At 42.8% G+C, this 22,391-nt stretch overlaps 1 protein-coding gene across 1 annotated transcript in view; it reads right to left on the bottom strand.

Annotated features, from left to right (window-relative positions):
- Positions 1–22,391, bottom strand: part of NUP210 (nucleoporin 210) — a 123,392-nt gene that overhangs the window by 76,094 nt on the left and 24,907 nt on the right. Inside the window, exons 13-20 of the mRNA XM_066596448.1 lie at positions 21,982–22,177; positions 21,575–21,720; positions 20,654–20,875; positions 17,130–17,303; positions 13,209–13,401; positions 13,017–13,123; positions 9,293–9,397; positions 6,584–6,685 (exon numbers count right to left, since the gene is read on the bottom strand). Of these exons, the coding sequence (XP_066452545.1) occupies positions 6,584–6,685; positions 9,293–9,397; positions 13,017–13,123; positions 13,209–13,401; positions 17,130–17,303; positions 20,654–20,875; positions 21,575–21,720; positions 21,982–22,177 (1,245 nt within the window). The remainder of the gene's footprint in view (positions 1–6,583; positions 6,686–9,292; positions 9,398–13,016; positions 13,124–13,208; positions 13,402–17,129; positions 17,304–20,653; positions 20,876–21,574; positions 21,721–21,981; positions 22,178–22,391) is intronic.

The raw sequence follows: 22,391 nt of genomic DNA, 5'->3' as shown, positions 1-22,391 counted from the left end.
TTGTGTATTGGCTGCTGTATGGTGCCATTATGGCTCTGTGTCTTCTTATCCTGTCCAGTTGTCCCTGTCGGTGGTGGCATGTGTATGCGTTCTAGCCTGTGTTCCTAGGGGCAGCAAGGGCCCAGATCCTATGACTGCTGGGCCGCCCTTTATTGGGGCGATATCCCCACTCAGGTAGGTTTTGTCACCTTCCTTTGTAGAAGATAAGGAGAGGTGTTAATTGGTGGTTGTCTCCTCTGGTGTTCCCTATCCATGGTAACATTTGTGTGGGACCGATGCTCACTTGCCCACACAAACGCAACAGTCCCCATTAGTAACCACCAGTTGGAGACCTTGTATTAGCCCACTCTATGTGTTAAGCCACTTAGTAACATAGTATGCTAGGCTGAAAAAAGACAAATGTCCATCCAGTTCAGCCTGTCCCCCCCTCCACCTCCCTTGAGATCCCCAAGGTCCAGCCTAGAATTTACTTCATAATCGACCCCTTATGAACCCATGCTGATGAGGAGTTATACTGTTTTCCTTGAGGTATTCCAGAATGGCATCTATCAGAAACCCCTCGAATACTTTTCCAATTATTGAAGTGAGACTTACTGGCTTGCAGTTACCAGTCTGTCTTCTTGACCCCTTTTTATATACTGGAAACACACTGGTAATATGCCAATCCAGTGGTACAATTCCGATATCAATAGAGTCCCTAAATCTTGCCCCCCTTACAGTCTTGTTGATCCAGATTTGTTTCCTTCTATTCGTAGTTTTTATTTTTGAAGCTAATAAACTGCTCACATGAGGTATATAGGAGGTTAAAAACGACTGTACGGGTACAGATGGGGAAGTTTTAAAAGGACATTTTCCCAATTAATGTTGCAGAGAGTAATTCTGAGCTGACCAAATTTTGCTTTACTAAAGTTCAGTTTTTTTTGTTGCTCAATGATAAGCCTTTCTATTAAATGGCAACTGGAAAATTATATTGTGGTCACTATTTCCTAAGTGTCCCTCAACCTGCACCTCTGTGAATCTGTCCACTCTGGTGGTTAATAAGTCCAGTATAGTCCTCCCTCTAGTTGACTCCAATACAAGTTGGGCAAGTTCCTTATCTTTAATGGTTCTCAAGAACTTATCACCCTTGTAAAATTCGCAGGTTTCATCTTCCCATATTATATCCGGATAATTAAAGTCTCCCATAAAATATTTACGTAATTGCGGTTTGACACCTCTTCCATTTGTCTTATTAATAAATTTTCAGTTTCTTCTGTTATTTTTGATGGCCTATAGAAAACTCCTATTAGGATTTTATTAGTCTTTCTTCCCTGTATTTCTACCTATTTGATGTTTTCATATCCTACATCTATATTTTCACTTCATCTCGGCATTCAGTAGGATTTAACATTCAGATATATCCCTCCCCATTTCTGATTCCCACAGTCTCTTCTGAAGAGATCGTAACCCTGTAAGTTCACCGCCCAATCACATTTTTCATCAAGCTAGGTTTCCGTTATTTCTATTATATTGTAGTTTCCTTCAGACATTCTCGCTTCAAGCTCACCCACTTTACTGATCAGACTTCTTGCATTCGTTGCCATATACTTTATACGGTTATGATTATTGCCGGTATTCATTATGCTATTTATGGTCCCATCAGCTGCTGTCAGTTCTTACTGTACCTCCCCCACTCAACCCCCATTTCCATTCCTTAATCCCTGAACTGTCTATACTGTCCCCCCCCCCCCCCCCCATTTTACTTGTTGCCCTCCCCCCAGTCAATAGTTTAAACACTTCTCCAGCCTTCTAGTCCTCTTCTTGCCCCAGCACAGCTGCACCCTCCCCATTGAGATGCAGCCAGTCCCTACGGTAGAGTCTGTAGCTGGCAGCAAAGTCAGCCCAGTTCTCCAGGAACCTAAACCCTTTCTTCCTACACCAACTCTGGAGCCACTTGCACACCTCCCTAATCTCCCTCTGCCTTGCTGGTGTAGCTCGTGGTACAAGTAGTATTTCCGTAGTATTTCCAAGAAAACTAACCTTGAAGGACCTTGCCCCGAGCTTAGATCCTAGATCTCTAAAATCATTTTTAATGGTCCTTCATTGAACTCAGACTTTGTCATTGGTGCCAATGTGCACCAAGACCGCTGGATCCTCACCAGCCCCTCCTGGTAATCTGTTAACCCGATACGCGATGTGTCGAAGTCTAGCATCAGGAGGGCAACACATAATTTGACAATCTCTGTCTTTGTGGCAGATTGCCTTTTCTGTCCCCTTAATAATTGAGTCCTCCACTACCAGGACCTGTCTAGCCTGACCTGTGCTCTCCTTCTTACTGGAGCAGTTGCCATCCTGGTGGTCAGAAGGCATGTCGTTCTGCAGCAGTGCTAATCCTGTAATGGCATACCCCTCATCTGCCAACTTTGCATACTTTTTGGAATTTGCCAGTTCAGGACTAGCCTTCCTGGTTCTGTTCCCCCTACCCCTACTGTCACTCAGCTAGCATTCTGCTCATTCTGGTCACCCGTACTATTATCGTCCACCACATTTGCCCCAGTGAGTCTCTGCTCAGTGAGCAGAAAATTCCTTTCCATATTGTCAATGGATCTCAGTGTTACAAGTCGCTCATTAGATCCAGGATCTGGGCTTCCAAATAGGCAATGTGCTTACAGCAGTATGCCCCCGAACCAGCTGGTCAAGGACTGCATACATGGCACAAGATGTACAGTGGACGGCATTACCAAGCATGGAGCACATTCTAGTAGGGATCTACAATTTAAATTTAAAAAAAAAAAAAAAAAAAAAAGGAAAAGAAACTAGATCATGCTCACTCATGTGCCTCACAGAAAGCAGATCACACACAGATGAGGAGAGGATAAAGGAACTGCACCAAGCTGCGACACGCACCACTGATAAAAGGTCTTGATATACTATGAGAGGGGAGCAGCGCCTGCATGACTCCCATTTGGCAGCCACCAGAGGGTTAAGTGTCGGGCATGCGTAGAGAGGCTGTGAGGAGAAGCTGCCCCCCCCCAGTGTATAAGGTATGTGCAAAGCACACCGATAACAAAGGGTGTCCAGGAGAGTGTTCCTGCCATAAGAGGGAGGGAAAACAAGTACCCTAACAAGCCCCGTCATGGGAGAAGACTGCTGTGGGTTCTCCTCCACATCTATGCCTGGCTCTGATGAAAGAATGAGGAAAGAGAAGAGAGGATAGGAGCGCAGTGGGTGGGAATATACTTACCCCCCTGAGAAACATTTACCCAGCCACTGAAAATGGCGCTGGTACTCCAAGAACATATGTCCCAGTGCTCGCCTGCACTTTGTTGAAGGAGTGTCCTTGTTGGTGCGGGGGCACGCTATAGCTGGTGGCTCATGTCAAATGGTTTGACGGTTCCTCCTTGTCTTTTGAGGGTAGGGCATTCAATAGGGTTGTTGACTTCACACAGTTAGCCCTCCTCAGTAGGGTAATAGGGAGAGTCTATGGTCTGTCCTGTATTCCTGAGTGCAGTCGTAGAAAACAGCCGGAAAAAAAAAAAAAAAAAAAAAAAAAAACGGCAACCGAGGGGGGGGGTGGGGGTCTGCCTCTTACGGACACCAAGCTAAAACTGATTAGTTTAGTGCCTGCAGGAAGGATATAGCTAGTAGAAGGAGCTAACAATCTTCTGCTAATTTTCCACCCCTAACGGCAGTAGCTATACTCATGGACTTCAGCTGTGTCCCCCAATGAATCAGCCGAGAAATTTTTACACTATATAAAAATTCTGAGTTATTTATAGGTGGGTTCTCCTGTTTAGGATCCTCATCTTTTAGATAGAGTGGAGAGCGAATGTAAACAATCTAACTCTAGAGAACCTGTCCTTGCCTAATGCTGTGTTAAGACTGAACGATTCTAATCGTTCAAATGAGCTAAACTAGATCAGAAATGAGAATTGTGAGGTTCTTGCTTGTAGCTCAGTTTCAGACGGGATAAAAATCAACACAGACTTGTGCAGTTTTAACACTGACAACGCCACGTTAATTGCAGTATAACACTCCCATTGAAATCAATGGGGCCTCGCAGACATGCGTTTGTTCACAGCGCTGGACAGCAATTTCCAGCATTGCTATTTTCAAGAGCTGTCAGCCTTATCTTTGTCCACTTAGCGCACTTCACCTATTATAATGATGGGGTGCGCTAACATACACTGTTGGCCGCAGGGAATTGCGGCCAAAAGTAAAATCGTGTTTGAAATTGTGGCGCTTTGCCGCATTCATGTGCGAGAGGAACCTGAGGCTGCTCTCACACAGCCCACTTTTTTCCGCATTAAGCGTTTTGGACACGCTGTTTTGTGAATGCATGTGTGAGTGGCCTGAATGATTAGTGCACAAGAACTGCAGGATTCTCAACAAGAATCGTGCAGTCTAAACGCCCTGTATGATCGCGGATGAGCTGGTGATGACGTCACCAGCTCAGGTGCTTTGGCAAAGTAGAATTGCGCAGTTCTCGTACAGTGTGAAACGAGCATTACACAGACAAGCCGGTAATATGAATGGGCACTGTGTAAAGCTTGGTTTTCTCTGTGGCGAGCTGCAGGGAAAACTAGGCAATTACTGTCAGGTTTCTCCACAGATACTAGAGGTAGGCCCAGACAACACAATTATGTTTATACAACCCCAGTGATGCCAACGATATTCATGCATTGTTCCACACTAGAACTACTCAGATTACCTAGACAGTCACGTTACGTTGAAGCCATTCTACCCAAGATTGCCAATTTAAATGTGTCCACCACAAAGAATTAGCCATAAATATTACAGTAGTGTGGGGACAGTATGCTGTGATCAGCTTCTGCTGAAGCAATACAATTCCAAATACATCATACACAGAAATGACAAAAAAACTACAGTTTACTCCACTAATGGGAGCAGCAATGTACCCATCTCTGCCTTTGCCATTCTCTAGTCACAAATCAGTACCGGACAACTCTATTAGCCTGAAGTCATAGGACTGATCTCTATCAGAGTAGACACTAGCATTCCATCTGCAAAGTGCTAAAAGCTGTGCACAGTCATACACTCAAGATCTGCTGCGTCTACAAAAGATCCACAAATTTCTTGAAGTTTCTGCATCAACTAAGGTAGTAAAAGTTTCTAGATGTATTTTAATATTATGTGGAACATACTCAAAAGCACACACACAAAAAAGGTAGCTAGTCTAAATCCTTCCCCTTTTAGAGGTGTTTTTTCCTAGAACAGTTTTTGCAAAAAAACATTGTCGTAACCTACTACTGTATGACGAAACCTTGATTATGGAGCAAACACAGGAAATAAGTGGGTGTACGCACAGTCCTTTTCAAAAAGGCATAAGACGTTTTATTAAAACTAGCAAATAAGAAAGAGAAAGATACTTCTACAGCGCCATCTATTGGATGGCAGCATTCCTTGATATCAAAGGGACTTCTAACAAGTCTAAACAATGATTGGGAATATGAAACCAAGGCAGAAAACCATGCACAGACAGACTGTATCGAGGCGATCACCTCTACAGTGGCATCTATTGCTGCACACTAAGGGGCATTTTTCGATCTTTCCAATTTGCATAGATTTGCCAGAGGAGCTAGCATGGCCCTATAAGTCTCCTTACTCATCTTTTAGGTGCCCCCACACCTCTTCTGGGTGCTCTCCTTTGTGAGAAACTATACCATCCCCTGAGCCACTCATCCTCTAGTTGTCTCCACACACTTTTTGGGTGCTCTCCTTAAGGAGACAAGACACCACTTCTGAATAAAACTACCATACATATAAACATGTTTCGGGGCCTGTTGCGACCCTTCCTCAGTATTTTCATGGTCTACTCCTTGTTTTTTGCTCTTGCTGCCAATATGTCTAATTGTGCCAGTAGAAGCTGCAGAGGACTGGCAGCCGGTGATACCAGCGAGTATATTGATGAATGCAGGTGTCAGACTCTCCTGGTGGGATATGGAGGCAGGTAACTTGGATGATCTCTCCCCAGGCCTCCCAGTTTATACATATGCAGGTTTTAATAAAAACTGAGTTGTCAAGCTTAACACTAAGTCTTATGCCTCTTTAAGAAAACGATTGCGCCTACGCTCACTTTTTTCCTGTATTTACTCCATTTACAAATAAGTCCTCCTCGAAAGGTGTGACAATATTGGGTTGGCTGCACCTTTTAACACCCATTAAGAATTTAGGAGTTTCCACTCCCATACAAAACAACGGAGAAGATAAATGTCTAACAAAAGATGCTGGCTTATTGACTGTAGGCTTCCAGATACGTCTCTCCCATTTTTCTCCTCATTCTCCAAAATCTTGATTATGAAATCAGAAGAGCTAAAATGCTTGTAAAGTCAGTGTGAAATACTGCTGCGTTTCCCCCCAACCAACAGGGCATGCTCATGCCCAGAAAACTGATGGAAGTGAAAGAAAATTGCTCGGCAAAACAAATCTACGGAATTGGAGAAAAAAAAAAAAAAAAACACACAAAAGCACGACCTTTAAGTATTCTCTACATACATAAAATAAAAATATTTGTGTTTCTTTGCGGCAGCGTACAAACAGAGCCCTGATGTTGAATGAGACAAGGTATTAAATATGCACTCACCGTTACAACTCCTCTTGATTCTTGAAAAGCGGTGTTAATAATATTGGGAACACTACTGTTAATGAAGAAATATCCAGAGCCTTCTAAGATTGCGAATTCAGCCTGAAATGGAAATTGAAGCATGAACAATGCGGAAAAACAATTTCATATGACTAACGGTGATGGGAGGAAAAAAAAATACGAGAAAAAAAACTCTTGACCATTCACCCCAACCTATAACGAACTGACAATTGGTACTGGCAATGGAGTTCACCACCTAGCATTCTGTGCAAGTTATTATAATCCTCTCCCAGGAAGCTGCAGTCAGAATGCAAGATCGTGATCATCGTCACAATAAGTTTTCTATTACACTTGTGCATAGTCTAGGGGTATTATTCACATGGCACAATTCACCACAAAATGTTCAGCGCGAATCCCGCCTCTAAATACCCATGTCAAAATGCGTTGCTTGCTGCAGTGGTTTTTGGTGCGGTTCTGAATGTGGCTTTAACCCAAATCAAGGGGCAAATCCACGTATGCAATTCCATTCAGTTTCTGCATCAAGAAGTGACATGTCACTTTTTGACATGGAAACACACAGTTCCACGTCCAAAAATTCAGCATGTAGATTCTGTCCATTAACCGGGCTACATCTGTGCGTGGGTCCACTCAAACTGCTGCAGAAAGATGCAGAGTTTAAAGTGGTTTTTAGGGGAGGAACTGATGGAGACTATTTCATGAGGAGTTCCAAGGTCTGAACATAAAGTAGCACCATAATGAACTACCAAAACGAACATTAAAGAAATTTTTTTTTTTAAACAAACAGTCTTGTTTAAATCATAAACACCAATCTACATAATGTAAGCTCAGAGAAAGGACAAATGTTTTTAGAATACATTTTTATTTGATTAACACATGCATGATGGCTAAGTGAAGTTGACAGCTATTGAGACTTGAGATTCACCTCAACATGTAGGTCTGTAATATGCCTTTACTCCAAGGTCAGAAGAGACAAGGCGGCTCAATTCCACACCACTAGATTTAGCTACAACAGAAGTCTTCCCACAAAAAAAAAAAAAAATTAAGGACTTAAACAATGTAGGAGAGTAGTATAGGAGTGCAGATTCCTATGCATAATTGAACATTGCCAAAGATTTCAGTTTATTTTAAATCCCCCAAACCTCAATACTACAAATACACTATGCTGTCTCAAAAGATAAGATAAACCCTGTCCATATGCCTTAAGGCTGGTTTAGGCACAATGATTATAGCTCAAAAGAATCTTGAGCGATAATCGTTGTGTTCTTTAACAGCGCAAGGTGATCACTCAAATGTTGAACGATCACCTTGCGCTCAGAGCTGAGGATGAAGAAGACAAACGGGGAGTCCCCTCTTGTCTTCTGCATCCAGCTGTTATACAGCCGAGCGCTCGGAGCGGGGTATGCAGAACAGAGCTGGATCGCTGTGTTCTTCATACCCAGCCCGTCATCAGGGAGCGAGATATTGCTGAAAGAATAGTATCACCTGTATCCCGCTGTGAATTCCTGATAACCAATCGCTGATCTTTCAGTATGCTGAAAGATTACCGATGGCTTAACGAAAACTGCATGATGTCCGTGCCGTTAGACACAACAATTAATCGCTCAAAAGACGGCTTTGAGCGATTTTTCAGTGAAAATCGTTGTCTAAAAGGGCCTTTAGGCTGGCTGGCCATGGTCGAGGTGTCATTGCGAGATCTGCGGTGATAAATCGCATGCCGAGCTCGCATGACACATTTTTCATAACTATGGAAAGAGCAGCCTAGCGATTTTCCGCCTGCATGATTAAAATCTTTTAGTGCTCCTCCCCCCGAGTGGAGTATTGCTAGCGATATTCTGTCGCGGCCATGGGCAGGTGGCCTTAGGGTACATTTACATGGTACAATTAAAAAATAAATTAAAAAAAATTGTAATATTGCTGGATCATTCAAACTTGAACGAATCGTTCAGTGAAAACCCAACCAACAATCAATGACTGATAATTTGTTCGCTTACTGTTCTTCTAATGCAAGCATCAAAATAACCATTGGTTCGTTTGGTTTAAATACCGATCACGCACTCGTTCATTGGCAAAAGGATGACACAACAGGACTGCAATAAAAATTGCCCAGAAAACCACGTTAAGAGCTCCAGCAGACGAGCGTAGGCGTATATATGCTCATGTAGCGAGATTGTACTATGAAGGGAGCATTATTCTGTGCTTTTACGCGTGTAGCAGCGCCGTTTACTGTACTTTTCTACACATTCGCCGCTGTGATTAAACTCGCTGAGCAAACTAATTAGTCCCGGGTGTTATCAATTAACACAGAGAAATCACACAATTCTATGCGGACGGGGTGCACATAGAGTGCTACAGTACCCTAGGTGCCCACAAAAAAGGGGAATCTCACATATATTTTTCTGCTTGCGAAATGCTGAATGTTAGAGAACCCACTGAAATGCATTCTACCGTCTGCAAAAAATGCTCGCCTGCAGGAGCCCCAAAATGTGAAAGCAGAAAAGGCAGGGGACACCTTTCAACACAGTTAGAAAATTTATAATCTATTAAATCAAATAGTCATGTCAGTTTTTTCATTTCTTTTGTTTAAAGGGGCAATCACCACCCACAATTGGCCGAGCTTCCGCTAAATTTAGCTGTAAAGATAAGTAGTCACGATACAACACCTACATATTCAAGTAAACAAAACCTCACCGTGACATCTGGATGATTATAGATGGAAATTGATCCGGGGTTTACCCTCACATCCTCCACAAGTAGGAGCTCCAGACTAGCAGCAACTGGGGTGAGTTTTTTAAGCTGGAATAAGAGAGACCGTTAACTATAACACAACGTGCAGGACAACACACGTACACAGTTTAACATGCATACAATTTTCATAGCGTACACATTTTTTCTTCTCCAAATAAACGAGACACACGTCTTCTTTCATCAGATCTTAGGGCAGAGACAGGACAGAATAAGATAGTACATGCCAGCACAATATACTGCAATACAGGAGTATTGTAATGTGTTGTACAAGTGATCACAAGTTGCTGTGGTGGAACAATATTTCCCCCCCTTCCAAAAGAGTCTGGATTTTGACTGAAGAAACTAAAAACCCCACTGCCAAAAATAACTATGGGAAGGGAACAAATAAAAATACATTTTTTTAATTTTTTTAAATGACAGGTCAATTAAAAGGGGTTGTCTCATGGCAGCTTACTGAAATGCAGCTCCAGCGTGTTCCAAAATTCCCAAAGTGTCAGGTGGTGCTCTATTAACTTCTATTGGACTGCAAGAGATGGCCGACTCATCCCTCTGAAATGAATGGGGCAGAGGTGTGCATACTCCTGCTCTGCAGCGCCACACTTCAAGAAGTGCCAGGACTGCATTCCAGGTATTGACTGGCATGAGACAGCTCCTATAAATTAACGTGATCAATTTAACTTTTGCAACTCACACTAATTCTTGCAGCTAGCTTTGTCTTTCAGAGCTGCGCAAATCTTGGAAGTTTCCATATGTTCTTATGCATAATGTAGTGTTAAAATAATTGCTCTGTTGTCAAAAAAGGGGTGAACTAAAATAGAAAGCTATTCCCTATCCCAAGGGGAGGTCACAGAGCAATACTGCTCTATTCACTTCAAGGAAAGCTCTGGAGATTGCAGAGTGCTTGAACTCCAACGCTTCATTCATGGGGAACCTTCAGTACTTCCGATATCAGAATCAGGGGGGGCCCCAGCAGTCAAGATCACAGTGACCAAAGTTTTCCCCTATTCTGTGGATAAACTTGGGATTTTGGGAAAACTTTTGTAACCTTTGTAGTTAGCGCTAGCTACAAAATCAGACCAAAGACAACATTTCCATGGGGTCTGTATTTCAGCATTATATAAACTCTTCATCTTAGAATATCCTCTTTAAAGCTAAAGCGGCTTTGTTTAATTCTAAACAAAATGGGCAAGTATAAGAGTATACTTTTAATCCATATGTGTTACTTATGAGAGCAGTCTACAAAAACTTTAATCACATAAGGAAAAATGGTTGTCCTCAGTGCAATATAGAGACTAGCAGGTCGTCGGCCATTTTGTGTGTGTGTCAGGCCCAATCATATCACCACCAATATTGTGCTACTGCTATCCCATTCAGGCCTTGAGTAGCGAGAATGCAATACAAGTTTCCAGTTCTCCATCCTCCACCCATTATTTACTCTTGCCTGCTGATATTTGCATTTAGAAGGCCATTGTCTGATGGTTTCTTCTGGCTGGCAACTTTAGAATGGAAGTCGCCCATAATGTAAATGAGGTCTTTCATTGGCACTTGGTTTAGAGTTTTTTGAACATCGGCATAAAAATCTTGAATGGTTTCCTCATTAGCATCAGTCGTTGGGGCACGTACCCGGATAGCAATGATATGGTCACTGATTGTTCTAAAACTTTATACTGCCCTTGAGGTCTGCTTGTCTGTAAATCAAGGCTACTCCATTCCTCTTGATTTCCTTGTGTCCGGCCTAGTGCAATGTGAAGTCATTGGACTGAGAATATCCATTACCTGTCCAGTGCAATTCACTAATTCTGAGAATATCAATGTTAAAGGGGTTGTCCCGCGCCGAAACGGGTTTTTTTTTTTTTAAACCCCCCCCCCCCCGTTCGGCGCGAGACAACCCCGCTGCAGGGGTTAAAAAAACAACCCGCACAGCGCTTACCTGAATCCCGGCGGTCCGGCGTCTTCATACTCACCTGCTGAAGATGGCTGCCGGGATCCTCTGTCTCCATGGACCGCAGGGCTTCTGTGCGGTCCATTGCCGATTCCAGCCTCCTGATTGGCTGGGATCGGCACGTGACGGGGCGGAGCTACACGGAGCCCCATTCAGAAAAGAAGACCCGGACTGCGCAAGCGCGGCTAATTTGGCCATCGGAGGGCGAAAATTAGTCGGCACCATGGAGACGAGGACGCCAGCAACGGAGCAGGTAAGTATAAAACTTTTTATAACTTCTGTATGGCTCATAATTAATGCACAATGTACATTACAAAGTGCATTATTATGGCCATGCAGAAGTGTATAGACCCACTTGCTGCCTCGGGACAACCCCTTTAAGTCTTGTCATTTCACAATGTCGAATTTCCCTAGACTCATGACACACACATTGCATGTTGCTAGTATGTGAGCTTTGGTACAGTGCAGTCCTTTCCTTTCATCATGAGATGCATCAGCAGCCGGGCTTCCCGAGGGCTTTTCCCCAGTTGCGTAATGAGGAAAAACCTTGACTACTTGTTCTCACACCTTGCTCTTTCCCAGTAGCATTTAGAGAATCCTTTGGCCTGGGGAGCCTGCTATCGGATATCATATCTGAATCATTTGAGAGCTCTTTCATAGGGTTTCCAAGGCAAAGTTTCTGCAGGGTAGGTCACCAGATCTTTCCCTAACCCTCCCCATTTATCCAGGCTTGGGACCGGTATATGGATGACTCCTACACAGCTGGGTATCTTTCGGGTCATGCTTGGCATCACTGAAAAGATAAAATTATGACTGAAACCATGCCAAGCACAAATTCCCAATCAGAGAATCGCTTGCAGAGGAATGGGAAAAATGGGGAATTATGATTTTTTTCACTAGGCATGCATGCCCCACCACAACCCTCCTAAATGACACCAGAGGGGGTGGGGCAAGGTGTGTCCTGAGGAAAACAAAAAAAAAAACCCACAAAAATACAAAAAAAAACAAAAAAAACACGCAACATCAGAAAGAATTTGGGTCAGGCTTTAGAGATGTACCTTGGCGTAAAGCTGTTCCCATTGCTTCAGTGACTCTGCATGAATCAAAATCTTGGTCTGGACACCCCAAACCTGGTATCTTTAGTATAGGTTTCTCCCGGTTTTATTTTAAAATACAGTCTTGTGTATATCTGCATACCCTTATACTCCCTCGTAAATAAATTTTATAATTATATATATACACATATATACACACACACACACATATTTCTCCCCCCCCCCCCCCCATCTTTTGATTTCTCTGCACTGCTAGTCCTTTTTAGAATAAAGCTACAATTTATTAGTCAAGCCTTGCCTATTTTAAAACGAACCATAATCCCAAAGTGTTTCTACATAATTCATAAGTCTGGGTTTCAGCTTCCCTTTAAAAGCTGGTGGTGGTAGCGTGTATACGAACGCCATTGCGGAGTGTGTCAGACCAGATCAGGGGGCGATTTGTGCTTTTGGTCTGCGTGTGGCAGGATGCCACGAAAGCTAGTTACAAATCCACCTGTAGTCTAGCAACGTCACACTCACAATCTCGCTAGAGTGATCAATTGAAGCTCTGCCGTGACAAGTTGATAGCGGCAAGTGCGCTCGGATTAGTCAACCCATGGCAGTCAGCATTGCACATAAACAATCGTTTAAAAAAATACCCAGCAAAAACAAGAAATGCTTTGACGCTTACCATTGTTCTCACATTGGCAGCTTCAAGATGAGATTCCTGGTAATAATTTGCTTTGGCAGTAATAACTGCTGTCCCTGATACTTGATGAACATGAATAGTATTCAGACCTAAAACAATGAAAATTAGAAATTGTGGTGTTGTATTTAATAAATTAAGCCATTTTAAATGTAAAAGCCAGAATGAATGTAATACCATGCATCTTCCTTTGACCACTTCCATCTTCTTTCAAAACAAACTTCATGGGTTTTGAAGCATCAAAACTGGCTAGCAGCATCTTGGATGAGTCCCACTCCACAGCCAATGAAGAAAAGTTGTCAAACTTTCTTCCCTGGTGATCATAGGCTGACAACTGTAGTAACTGATTCCGATAGTTGGAAACCGGAATCTAGAATAACACAAATGATATAAACCCTTAAATATCCACGCATTATATTTACCAGCAGGAGATTACTATGTGGATTACCTAACCATATGAAACATGAAATCTGTTCAAGAGTCTTTAAATTGCAGAAAACAACACAATGTTATCTTTATCTAGTTACTGAGTAGTTTTTACCCCAGTTTAGCTTGAAGGTTCTCAGTTGCTCAGGCTAACCATGAGTCAAACTGCTAAATAGCAACAATAAAAGGAGAAAAGGCAGCTCCTTAATCCCTTAAGGACCAAGCACGGAAAATATATGGTGCTTGGTCCTGGGCTTTAATGCCCGCTGATAGCAGATGTATGGCGTGCGATTAAAGCCTCTGCTCCTGCAGTCAAGCAGGAGCAGGTCGGGTCCTCAGCTATCAAACACAGTAGATGACCCGGAAGAGATGCGGGTCTTAACCACTTCTGCCTTCTCCTTTACTAGCTATATAGCGCCATGTACTAAAAAGTGAAAGTATTATTTCCACTACGCGACCTGGTGATCATGTGACCGCCAGGCAACCCCTGGCACAGCAGAGCTGCAGGTTTTTAGCAGACCCTGACCAGTTCTGTTAGTGACTATTGTCACTACAGGGGAATATTTTCCGCTATAACTAGGGCTCCTATGGATGCCTCAGCTGTAGTGGAAAAGCACGCGATAAAAACCACCACCAACGTCAATGTACCCCAGAGGTCTCATATGACGTCATAGGGACAGAGAAGGTAAAAAAATAAAAAATAAAAATTATATATATATCTATACATAAAGAAAAATGACCCTGTAATCCAAAGCTATTCATAATATATTTAAAAAACAAAAATGAGCAACTCATTCCCATACTAAATTTAGAGTAAACATAAAAATTTTTTAAAAATTATAAAATGTAAGAATTTCTCCTCTGTACAAGGAAAGACTAGAAGCAATGGGATCAAACTGAAAGGGAGGAGACAGATTAGATATTAGACAGTGAGGCCTTAGTCAGATGGGCGCTTTTAGCCGCGATTTGCGCATGCGCATGGCGATTTTATAAAACCATTGCTTTGCAATGGTATCGGACACATGAGCGCTTTTTATGCGCTCGTCCGATAAATTATAGAACAGAAATCGCAGATCGCACCTATCTGCGATCTGCGATTCCTGTTCTCTTCTCTATATGCGCTCAATGGGGCCGGCGGCAGCAGCGCCGACCCCATTGAGAACATATAGAAGACAAATCATTCTTCTCTGCCACAGCTGTAACAGCTGTGACAGAGAATAACGATGTTTGCCCATTGAATTCAATGGAGCCGGCAATACAGCCGCTCCATTGAAAGCAATGGGCTGCCGGCGTGCGCGGGGTGAATTGTCGGGAAGGGCTTAAATATATAAGCCCTTCCCTGCAATTCATCCTAAAATGTGTTAAAAAAAAAAAAAATTGTATGCTCACCTTTCCGCTGCAGCCGGAGTCCAGCCGCGGCCGCTGTCAGTTCTCCTGAACTGCTTCTCGGCACTATTCAGCCGGCGGGGCTTTAAAATCCCCGCCTGCTGAATAATCTGCCTCTGATTGGTCACAGCCCTGACCAATCAGAGGCAGGTTTCACTCACACACCCATTCATGAATGGGTAAGTGACTGCTGCCTCTCAGCGCTGAGCCAATCAGGGGGCAGGTATGACTCACACCCCCTTCACACCCACTGCAGGACGGCCGCGCGGAGCTCCGGCTGTCGGGAGAAGGTGAGTATATATATGTATATGTATGTATGTATGTATGTATGTATGTATGTATGTATGTATGTATGTATGTATGTATGTATGTATGTATGTATGTGTATATATATATATATATATATATATATATATATATATATATTTTTTTTTTTTTTTATTTTTACACATTTTAGGATGAATTGCAGGGAAGGGCTTATATATTTAAGCCCTTCCCGACAATTTATCCCGGGCTCGCCCGCAGCGCATTGCTTTAAATGGAGCCGGCTCTATTGCTGTCTCCATTGAATGCAATGTGCTGGACAGCTCCGGCCCGTTTCTAATGAAACGCGGCTAGGAGCAGATTTTCGGGCGATTTGCGCACACCGGTCACGCGATTTGCGGATGCGCATCCGTCATGCGATCTGCAAATCGCATGAAAAAACGCCCGTGTGACTAAGGCCTGAGGGTGATCAATGAGTGCAGCAGGTTGCCACGAGAGGTGGTGCATTCTCCTTCAATGGAAGTCTTCAGAGACTGGACAGACATCTGTCTGGGATTACTGAACTATGTATTGTAAAAATTACAAAAATTTGATAAAGGGGGGCATGATAGTGGTGTAAGATTCTGCCCTTTATTGTGACCTAATCCATGGTGTGCTGAATGATATCCAGACTTATCATAAACTTGCGTTTAATCCTACTAATCAATGTCAAGTCAAATTAAAAGGGAAAAAAAACAAAAACACTACTGTTGGAGGGCGAAAGGACGAGTACTCTAACTTAAAAAGAATTCTGTCACTCAAATATCCTGTAATGTCTGTTTTTTCATCGGTTGCCAAAAATACAAAAAGGTGTCACTTTACCCCTTCTTGATCTCAAATCGCTATGTGAATAAAAAAAAAAAAACTTTTAAAGTGGAAACTTCCTTTCTTAGGAAACGTAATTCAAGTAATATTACTCTACAAGCCAAAAATGGTCACCCGTCTCAAACTGTTAAAGCGGTACCCGTAGGAGAATTAAAGCGTACGTGTTCCCTAAAAAAGGATTATACAGTTGCTGAAGCAGATATATGCAAGAAACTAAAAGATCAAGGATATAACGATTGGATGCTGAATATAGCTACAAAAGAGGGTTAATGGAGATAGTCAAAGATTAGGTGGAGGACAGACTGGTATTTTCAACGTCCTATAGTAGAACTTTTCAAACCATTAAAAAAAAAAAACACTTTTTTTCTTATTTTCTTTAAATGGGTTTACATGTTCAGGTTTTAATGAGAACAAATATGAAATCTGATGCAAGTGAATGGGGTACAGGATTATTTTTTTTAATAACTGAGAAAAAAAAAAAATTATCTAACAAGTGAGGACTTTTGACCACCACATGGAAAAAAGGCCACAGGAATACCATGCTAATTCTTCTTGCCACTTGGAAATGCAACATATGGATTAACCCCGTTCAATGGGGCAAACCTTCTGTATTTACTGGAGGATTTCTGCTGCAGATGTGCCAGGAGAGGCACGCGCCGGCTTTGCCATAGGCAAAGTTAAGGCGCGGGAACATTCCCTATGATTACAGCTCACCAGGTATTACAGTTGTTGAACTATGAATAGACGTTTGAGTGTGTAATGTCTGACTGTTTGCATAAAGATAAGCCTTTGTGTTCTTGAAGATCAACACTTTAGGGCCATTAAAGAAAGGAGAGAGAATGTGACTGAATATGTGCCAAGTGTATTACACAACTTTTGGCCACAGAATAAATAGTTCTGACTTCATCTTACTGCTACTGTTATCTTTTGATCATTGTTACAGACAATATAATTCTATTTGGCAAAATAAGACTACGTTCTTCCAAATATAAGACATTAACCCAACTATAACACCACTGAAGTAAGTACTCCCCAAGCCTTTGGTTATTTTATGAGATCCTAAATTATGCACAAACCAGGTCACTTGCTTTATTGTCTTCTCTTTATCCCTGGTAGGGGGAGGAGGAAAAGAAATGAAAGAAAAACCCAAATACATACCACTTGCTTTTCTTGCTGCATCAGGGGACATATGAGATCCATATGAGAATGTTTATACACAGGATTCACAGTAAAGCGTGATGGAGAAGAACAAACTAACTTTACATTAACACTCTCAACTGCTGGAAATTGATTGGTCTCCGTGGGCTGGTTTCCAACAGACAGCGAAATTATCTGCCAGACAAGAAAAGAAAAATTAACTGAATCAGTATCGTCTGATTAGGGTCTCATATGAATTCACTTTGGTATGAACAGGGAGCATTGCACATATGCTGAACAAAAGAGTCTGATTGGTCAAATGAATAGCCAAGATGCTACATGTCTGTATGCCTTTTGTTTTGCTGGATAGAAAATTATATTCACGTGAAACAGACCCAACGAAATGCATACCATAGTAACATAGTAGTTAGGCAAAAAAAAAAATAATATAGATATGTACATCTAGTTAGGCCTATTACTTTCCCTCCCCATGTTCAGTCAGAGGAAGGCAAATAAAAAAAAAAAAAAAAAAAAAAATTAATATATGAGATAGAAGCCAATTACCCTCATAAGGGCTTTTACCCACTAGCATTTGTTTTTCACTGCGTTTTTTTTTTCCAAATGTCAATATTGCATTACAATTGCAGCAACGCCAACCTGCGATTTTTGCTAGTGAGCAAAAGCCCTAAAAAGGGATACATTTTTAGATTTGTGTTCGATCCAGTGGAACAGACTCAGTCACTATGCAGTCCTTAAATATAACAGTCTAGTACAGTGGTGGCTAACCTATGGCACGTGTGCCAGAGGTGGCACTCAGAGCCTTCCCAGCTGGCACTCGCCGCCGTCGGCCGCTCACCACATTAGTAAATACCGGCAGGGGTGCCGCAGCTCCCCTTGCTGGTATTCACTCAGCAACGCTGCTAGAGGCGCTGATCCCGGCGCACACTGTGATGTGAGTGTGCAGCCGGGATCCTCCCCCACCCCCACCCCCCTCGGACATCTCCTTCTTGGTTCCGCGAGAGCAGGGGAGGGGAGGAGATGTCCGGCAGCACGTCAGCTCCTAGGATCAGAGGCAGCAACAGTGCCAAGCAGAGGAGGTGGTGGTGGGGGGGGGCGCGCTATTACTACAGGAACCACTGTGGGATGTCGCTATTACTACTGGGGGCCACTGTGGGATGTCACTATTACCACTGGGGGCTACTGTGGGATGTCACTATTACCACTGGGGGCTACTGTGGGATGTCACTATTACCACTGAGACCACTGTGTGGTGTCACTATTAGTACTAGGGGGGGGCCCACTGTGAGATGTCACTATTACGACTGGGGCCACGGTGCTGTGTCACCATTACCGCTGGGGCTGCTGTGCGGGGGTCACTATAACCACTAAAGCTTGGGGGGGGGGCACCCTTACTGCTGGGGCCGCTCTGAGGGGGGGGGGGCCCAATATCACTACTGGGATAGGTTTACACGAGGTGGAAATGCTGCAGAATGTCCTCAGCGGAAATTTCTGTGGCAAATTCCACAGCATTTCTGCATCCAAAAAGGTCTATTTTGAAACAACCTTGTCCTTTTAAGAACGACGGAGGTAAAAATCATACGTTGTGATAAGCCCCGCCCCCTTACGTGTTGGCACTTTGCAATAAAGTGGGTTTTGAGTTGCAGTTTGGACACTTGGTCTCTAAAAAGGTTCGCCATCACTGGTCTAGTACATTACTAAAAGGGGTTGTCTCACGGCAGCAAGTGGGGTTATACACTTCTGTATGGCCATATTAATGCACTTTGTAATGTACATCATGCATTAAATATTGGCCATACAGAAGTTATTCACCTACCTGCTCCGTTGCTAGCGTCCCCGTCGCCATGGATCCGTCTAATTCTGATGTCTTCTTGCTTTTTTAGACGCGCTTGCGCTGTGCAGTCTTCTTCCTGGTGAATGGGGCCACTCATGCCGGAGAGCTGGTCCTCGTAGCTCCGCCCCATCACGAGTGCCGATTCCAGCCAATCAGAAGGCTGGAATCGGCAATGGACCGCACAGAGCCCACGGTGCACCATGGGAGAAGACCCGCGGTGCATCGTGGGTGAAGATCCCGGCGGCCATCTTGGTGAAGGAAGAAGAAGGAAGAAGTCGCAGAGCGGGGATTCGGGTAAGTAATAGAAATTTTTTTTTTTTTTTTAAACACATCCTTTGGGGTTGTCCTGCGCCGAACGGGGGGCCTATGGAAAAAAAAAAAACCTGTTTCGGCGCGAGACAACCCTTTTAATTTGCTTAGAACCTGGGGGTGGGGTGTGCCATGGGGACGCTGCAATTTGTCTATATTATTCTTTTTAAAGCAGGTCTGCACTTCTTCCTGGGTTAACCTGGTGACATTTAGTGGACCATTTATCATTCTGCAGCTCATCTGACATCTCATTTTCCTCTGCGAATGCAATGGAAGAAAAAAAACAAAAAACAAACTTTAATAGATTTGCTTTCTTTTTAATCGCTTTTAGATCCCGGATCTGGGCTTTCAAATGCGGAACACTTTCGTACAGCAGCAGGCACCCTTAAATGGCTGTTCAAGGACTGCATACATGGCATAAGATTTACACTGGATGGCATGGTCAGTCATTCTAAATGAGGATTGTGCAGCTAGATAAAAGTAATATTTGCAAAAGTTCAAATAGATAAGCAGCAAATAGATACAAGTGACTCTTCCAAAGTCCCTAGATCCAAGGTCACTAATCCCAAATCACACACTTAAGAAACAGTACACTTTTACAGCTCTCACACTGCCCCATGTTTGCTTTAGGCCTTGTTCAGACAGGCATTCTTTTTGCGCACAAATAGCCGTGCGAAAAGAATGCCTCATGCGCGTTAACTGCTTGAACGAGGACAAGTGCGCGATCTACATTCGCACATAATTTGAACGTTCACATGAGAGAATTATGCGTAGCTAACAGCAAAGATAGATCAGGTCCTATCTTTTTTATGCAAAACGGACCTTAGATAGGTGCATTGTAGTCACTCATATTTTATCTTTTGCAGATGCGAGTATTTTGCGTATCTAAAAATTGTTCATGTGCACGCTTCTATAGGAAGCCATTGGATGTTATAGATGCAAACTTTTGCACGCTACAGATGCAACCTATAACACGCGGAAAAAAAAAAAAGAAACTGCTCGTCTGAACGAGGCCTTATATGGCTCTTATCTATACTACTTCTGCTCCTGCTCGGTTTGGGCTGCAGAATATTTGTTTAATACGGGCAATGTATGTGGCATAGATAGAGGGAATCCATTGGATGTACACGTAGGTGGAATTTTCCAACATTCATAAAATGGATAGCATGACATGCAATTAGAGCACTGAGTGTAAATAAGTGCCTCATCCAGTGTATACAGTTATTCTTGGTCGGAAGAAATATGTAGAAACGGCGTCTCCAGTTTGATTGATCAGCCTGGAGGTCCCACACGGCTGGATCTCATGTAACTTGGCTATAGAAAATATGGCAAAACCAGACTTATTCTGGCACTCAGCTCAAAACAGACAATCCATCAACATTACCTGTTCACCAAGATCTCTGCAAACAGTTCTAGCCCAATGCTGAAAATTGTTATGAGATAAAGGGGTATCAAGCAGAGACAGACCAGTGCTGTCTTTCTCTTCTACAGATAAATTCCTGAAGAATTTTAGAGGTTCAAGAACCCAAGGCTTGGGCCCCCCTTCAAATAGCATGTCTTTTGAGGAACCCAATGTAACCAGTGCTACTGATGGTGGGTCAACAGTCTAAGAAAGAAAAATAAAAATCAATTAACAGCATTATGCAAGTTGCATCTATTTTACAAATACATGGGGTTGCATTTATTGTTTGGTAACTCTCCTGTGGTGCAGGACTGCAATGAACAAGGGTGGGGTCAAATAGACCCTATGGTACCACATGAGGGTTAATTCTGAAAGCACTTGTTCAAATTCTGCAATAAACATCATCCTGTAGTTAATTGAATGCCTCTATCATCTAAGCAACAGGATGTAACATCTAATGTTGTGACGTATGGCTAGGATGCATTATAGCATTCATGATCGGTGGGGGGGTTTGAGGTTTAGGACCCCTCAAATCCCGAAAACGAAAAGCCCAAGTGCCTATGCACCCACTATGTAGGGAACATATATACTGCCACAGTCACTTGAGAGGAGCTGTATTTCTGTTCCCTGTACAGTGCAAGGCAGGGAAAAACTGAAGGAGCCATAGTACTTAATTTGCTCGATGGTCTACATTCTAAGGATCATTGGGGGTCCCAATAGCCAATATATCCTAGTGATCTCCCGGTTTCTATGGTCGGAAGAGTCCTTTAAATACAGTGACACCCCGTAGTATGTATACCAGAGAAGATCAGAATTTAAGAAAGATTATTCTTTTGCAATTGCTAAAAAGACACAGAAAAGACTACAATAAAATGTATGCTTCTCAACTGGAATTATAGTTACCTTTAGGGGTAAGTAGGCAGCCACAATGATCTTAGCCCTTAGATGTACATGACCATGTGTATAGCTAACAAATATGGCCGAGTATCCTGGTGTTTCGGCTTGAACTGTAATACCGCTACAGAAGTTAACACCAGGCTTGAGTCTTCCTGTCAAAGGAACAGTAAAAATATGAGGCATAGATCACATTTTTATGGGATCAGCAGCAGTCAGACTAGTATAAGGTCTATACATAGATTTCATATTAAAGAGGTATTCCCATCTCAAATTCATGACATAGCAACACAATAGGTTATAGACTATTGACAGTAGAGGGTCCCATAGGTGGCCCCTAGCTTATAATACCTAGTAAAATAAAGACAGATGAGGTAATACAATACTCACAGCCAGAACTCCACACATTTACATACCTGGCAGCATCTTAAATATCCCAGGCGTTTCCATTTGTACGGCCAAGTCAAAGTGTGAACAATCACTCAGTGTCACCACCTCGTTGTCTCCACTTAAAAGGCCAAATATCCTGAGGGGCAGCTCAAGATGTTTGCCTAGTTTGGCTTCAACTGGGCAAGCAATAAATTCCATGCCAGTGGGTTCAATGACAAACACCTAAGTAAATGATATTGGGAATTATTTAGCAGTTTGATGTAATATGACACAGATACTGGTAACTGGAGGGACATTTTCTTGCATGCACCTATAGCCAAGAGCTCAGTTAATCCTTTCCAATCCATTTATTTTTTCTCACCCATTCTCCCCAGCTCCAAATAAATTGGAGCTGGGGAGAATGGGTGAGAAAAAATACATTTTCCCTGCACTCTGC

Source organism: Eleutherodactylus coqui, chromosome 3, assembly GCF_035609145.1.
Source record: "Eleutherodactylus coqui strain aEleCoq1 chromosome 3, aEleCoq1.hap1, whole genome shotgun sequence".
In the NCBI taxonomy this organism is placed as follows: domain Eukaryota; kingdom Metazoa; phylum Chordata; class Amphibia; order Anura; family Eleutherodactylidae; genus Eleutherodactylus; species Eleutherodactylus coqui.
The sequence above is the reverse complement of the archived record's forward strand: the minus strand, read 5'-3'. Positions and strand labels throughout refer to the sequence as shown.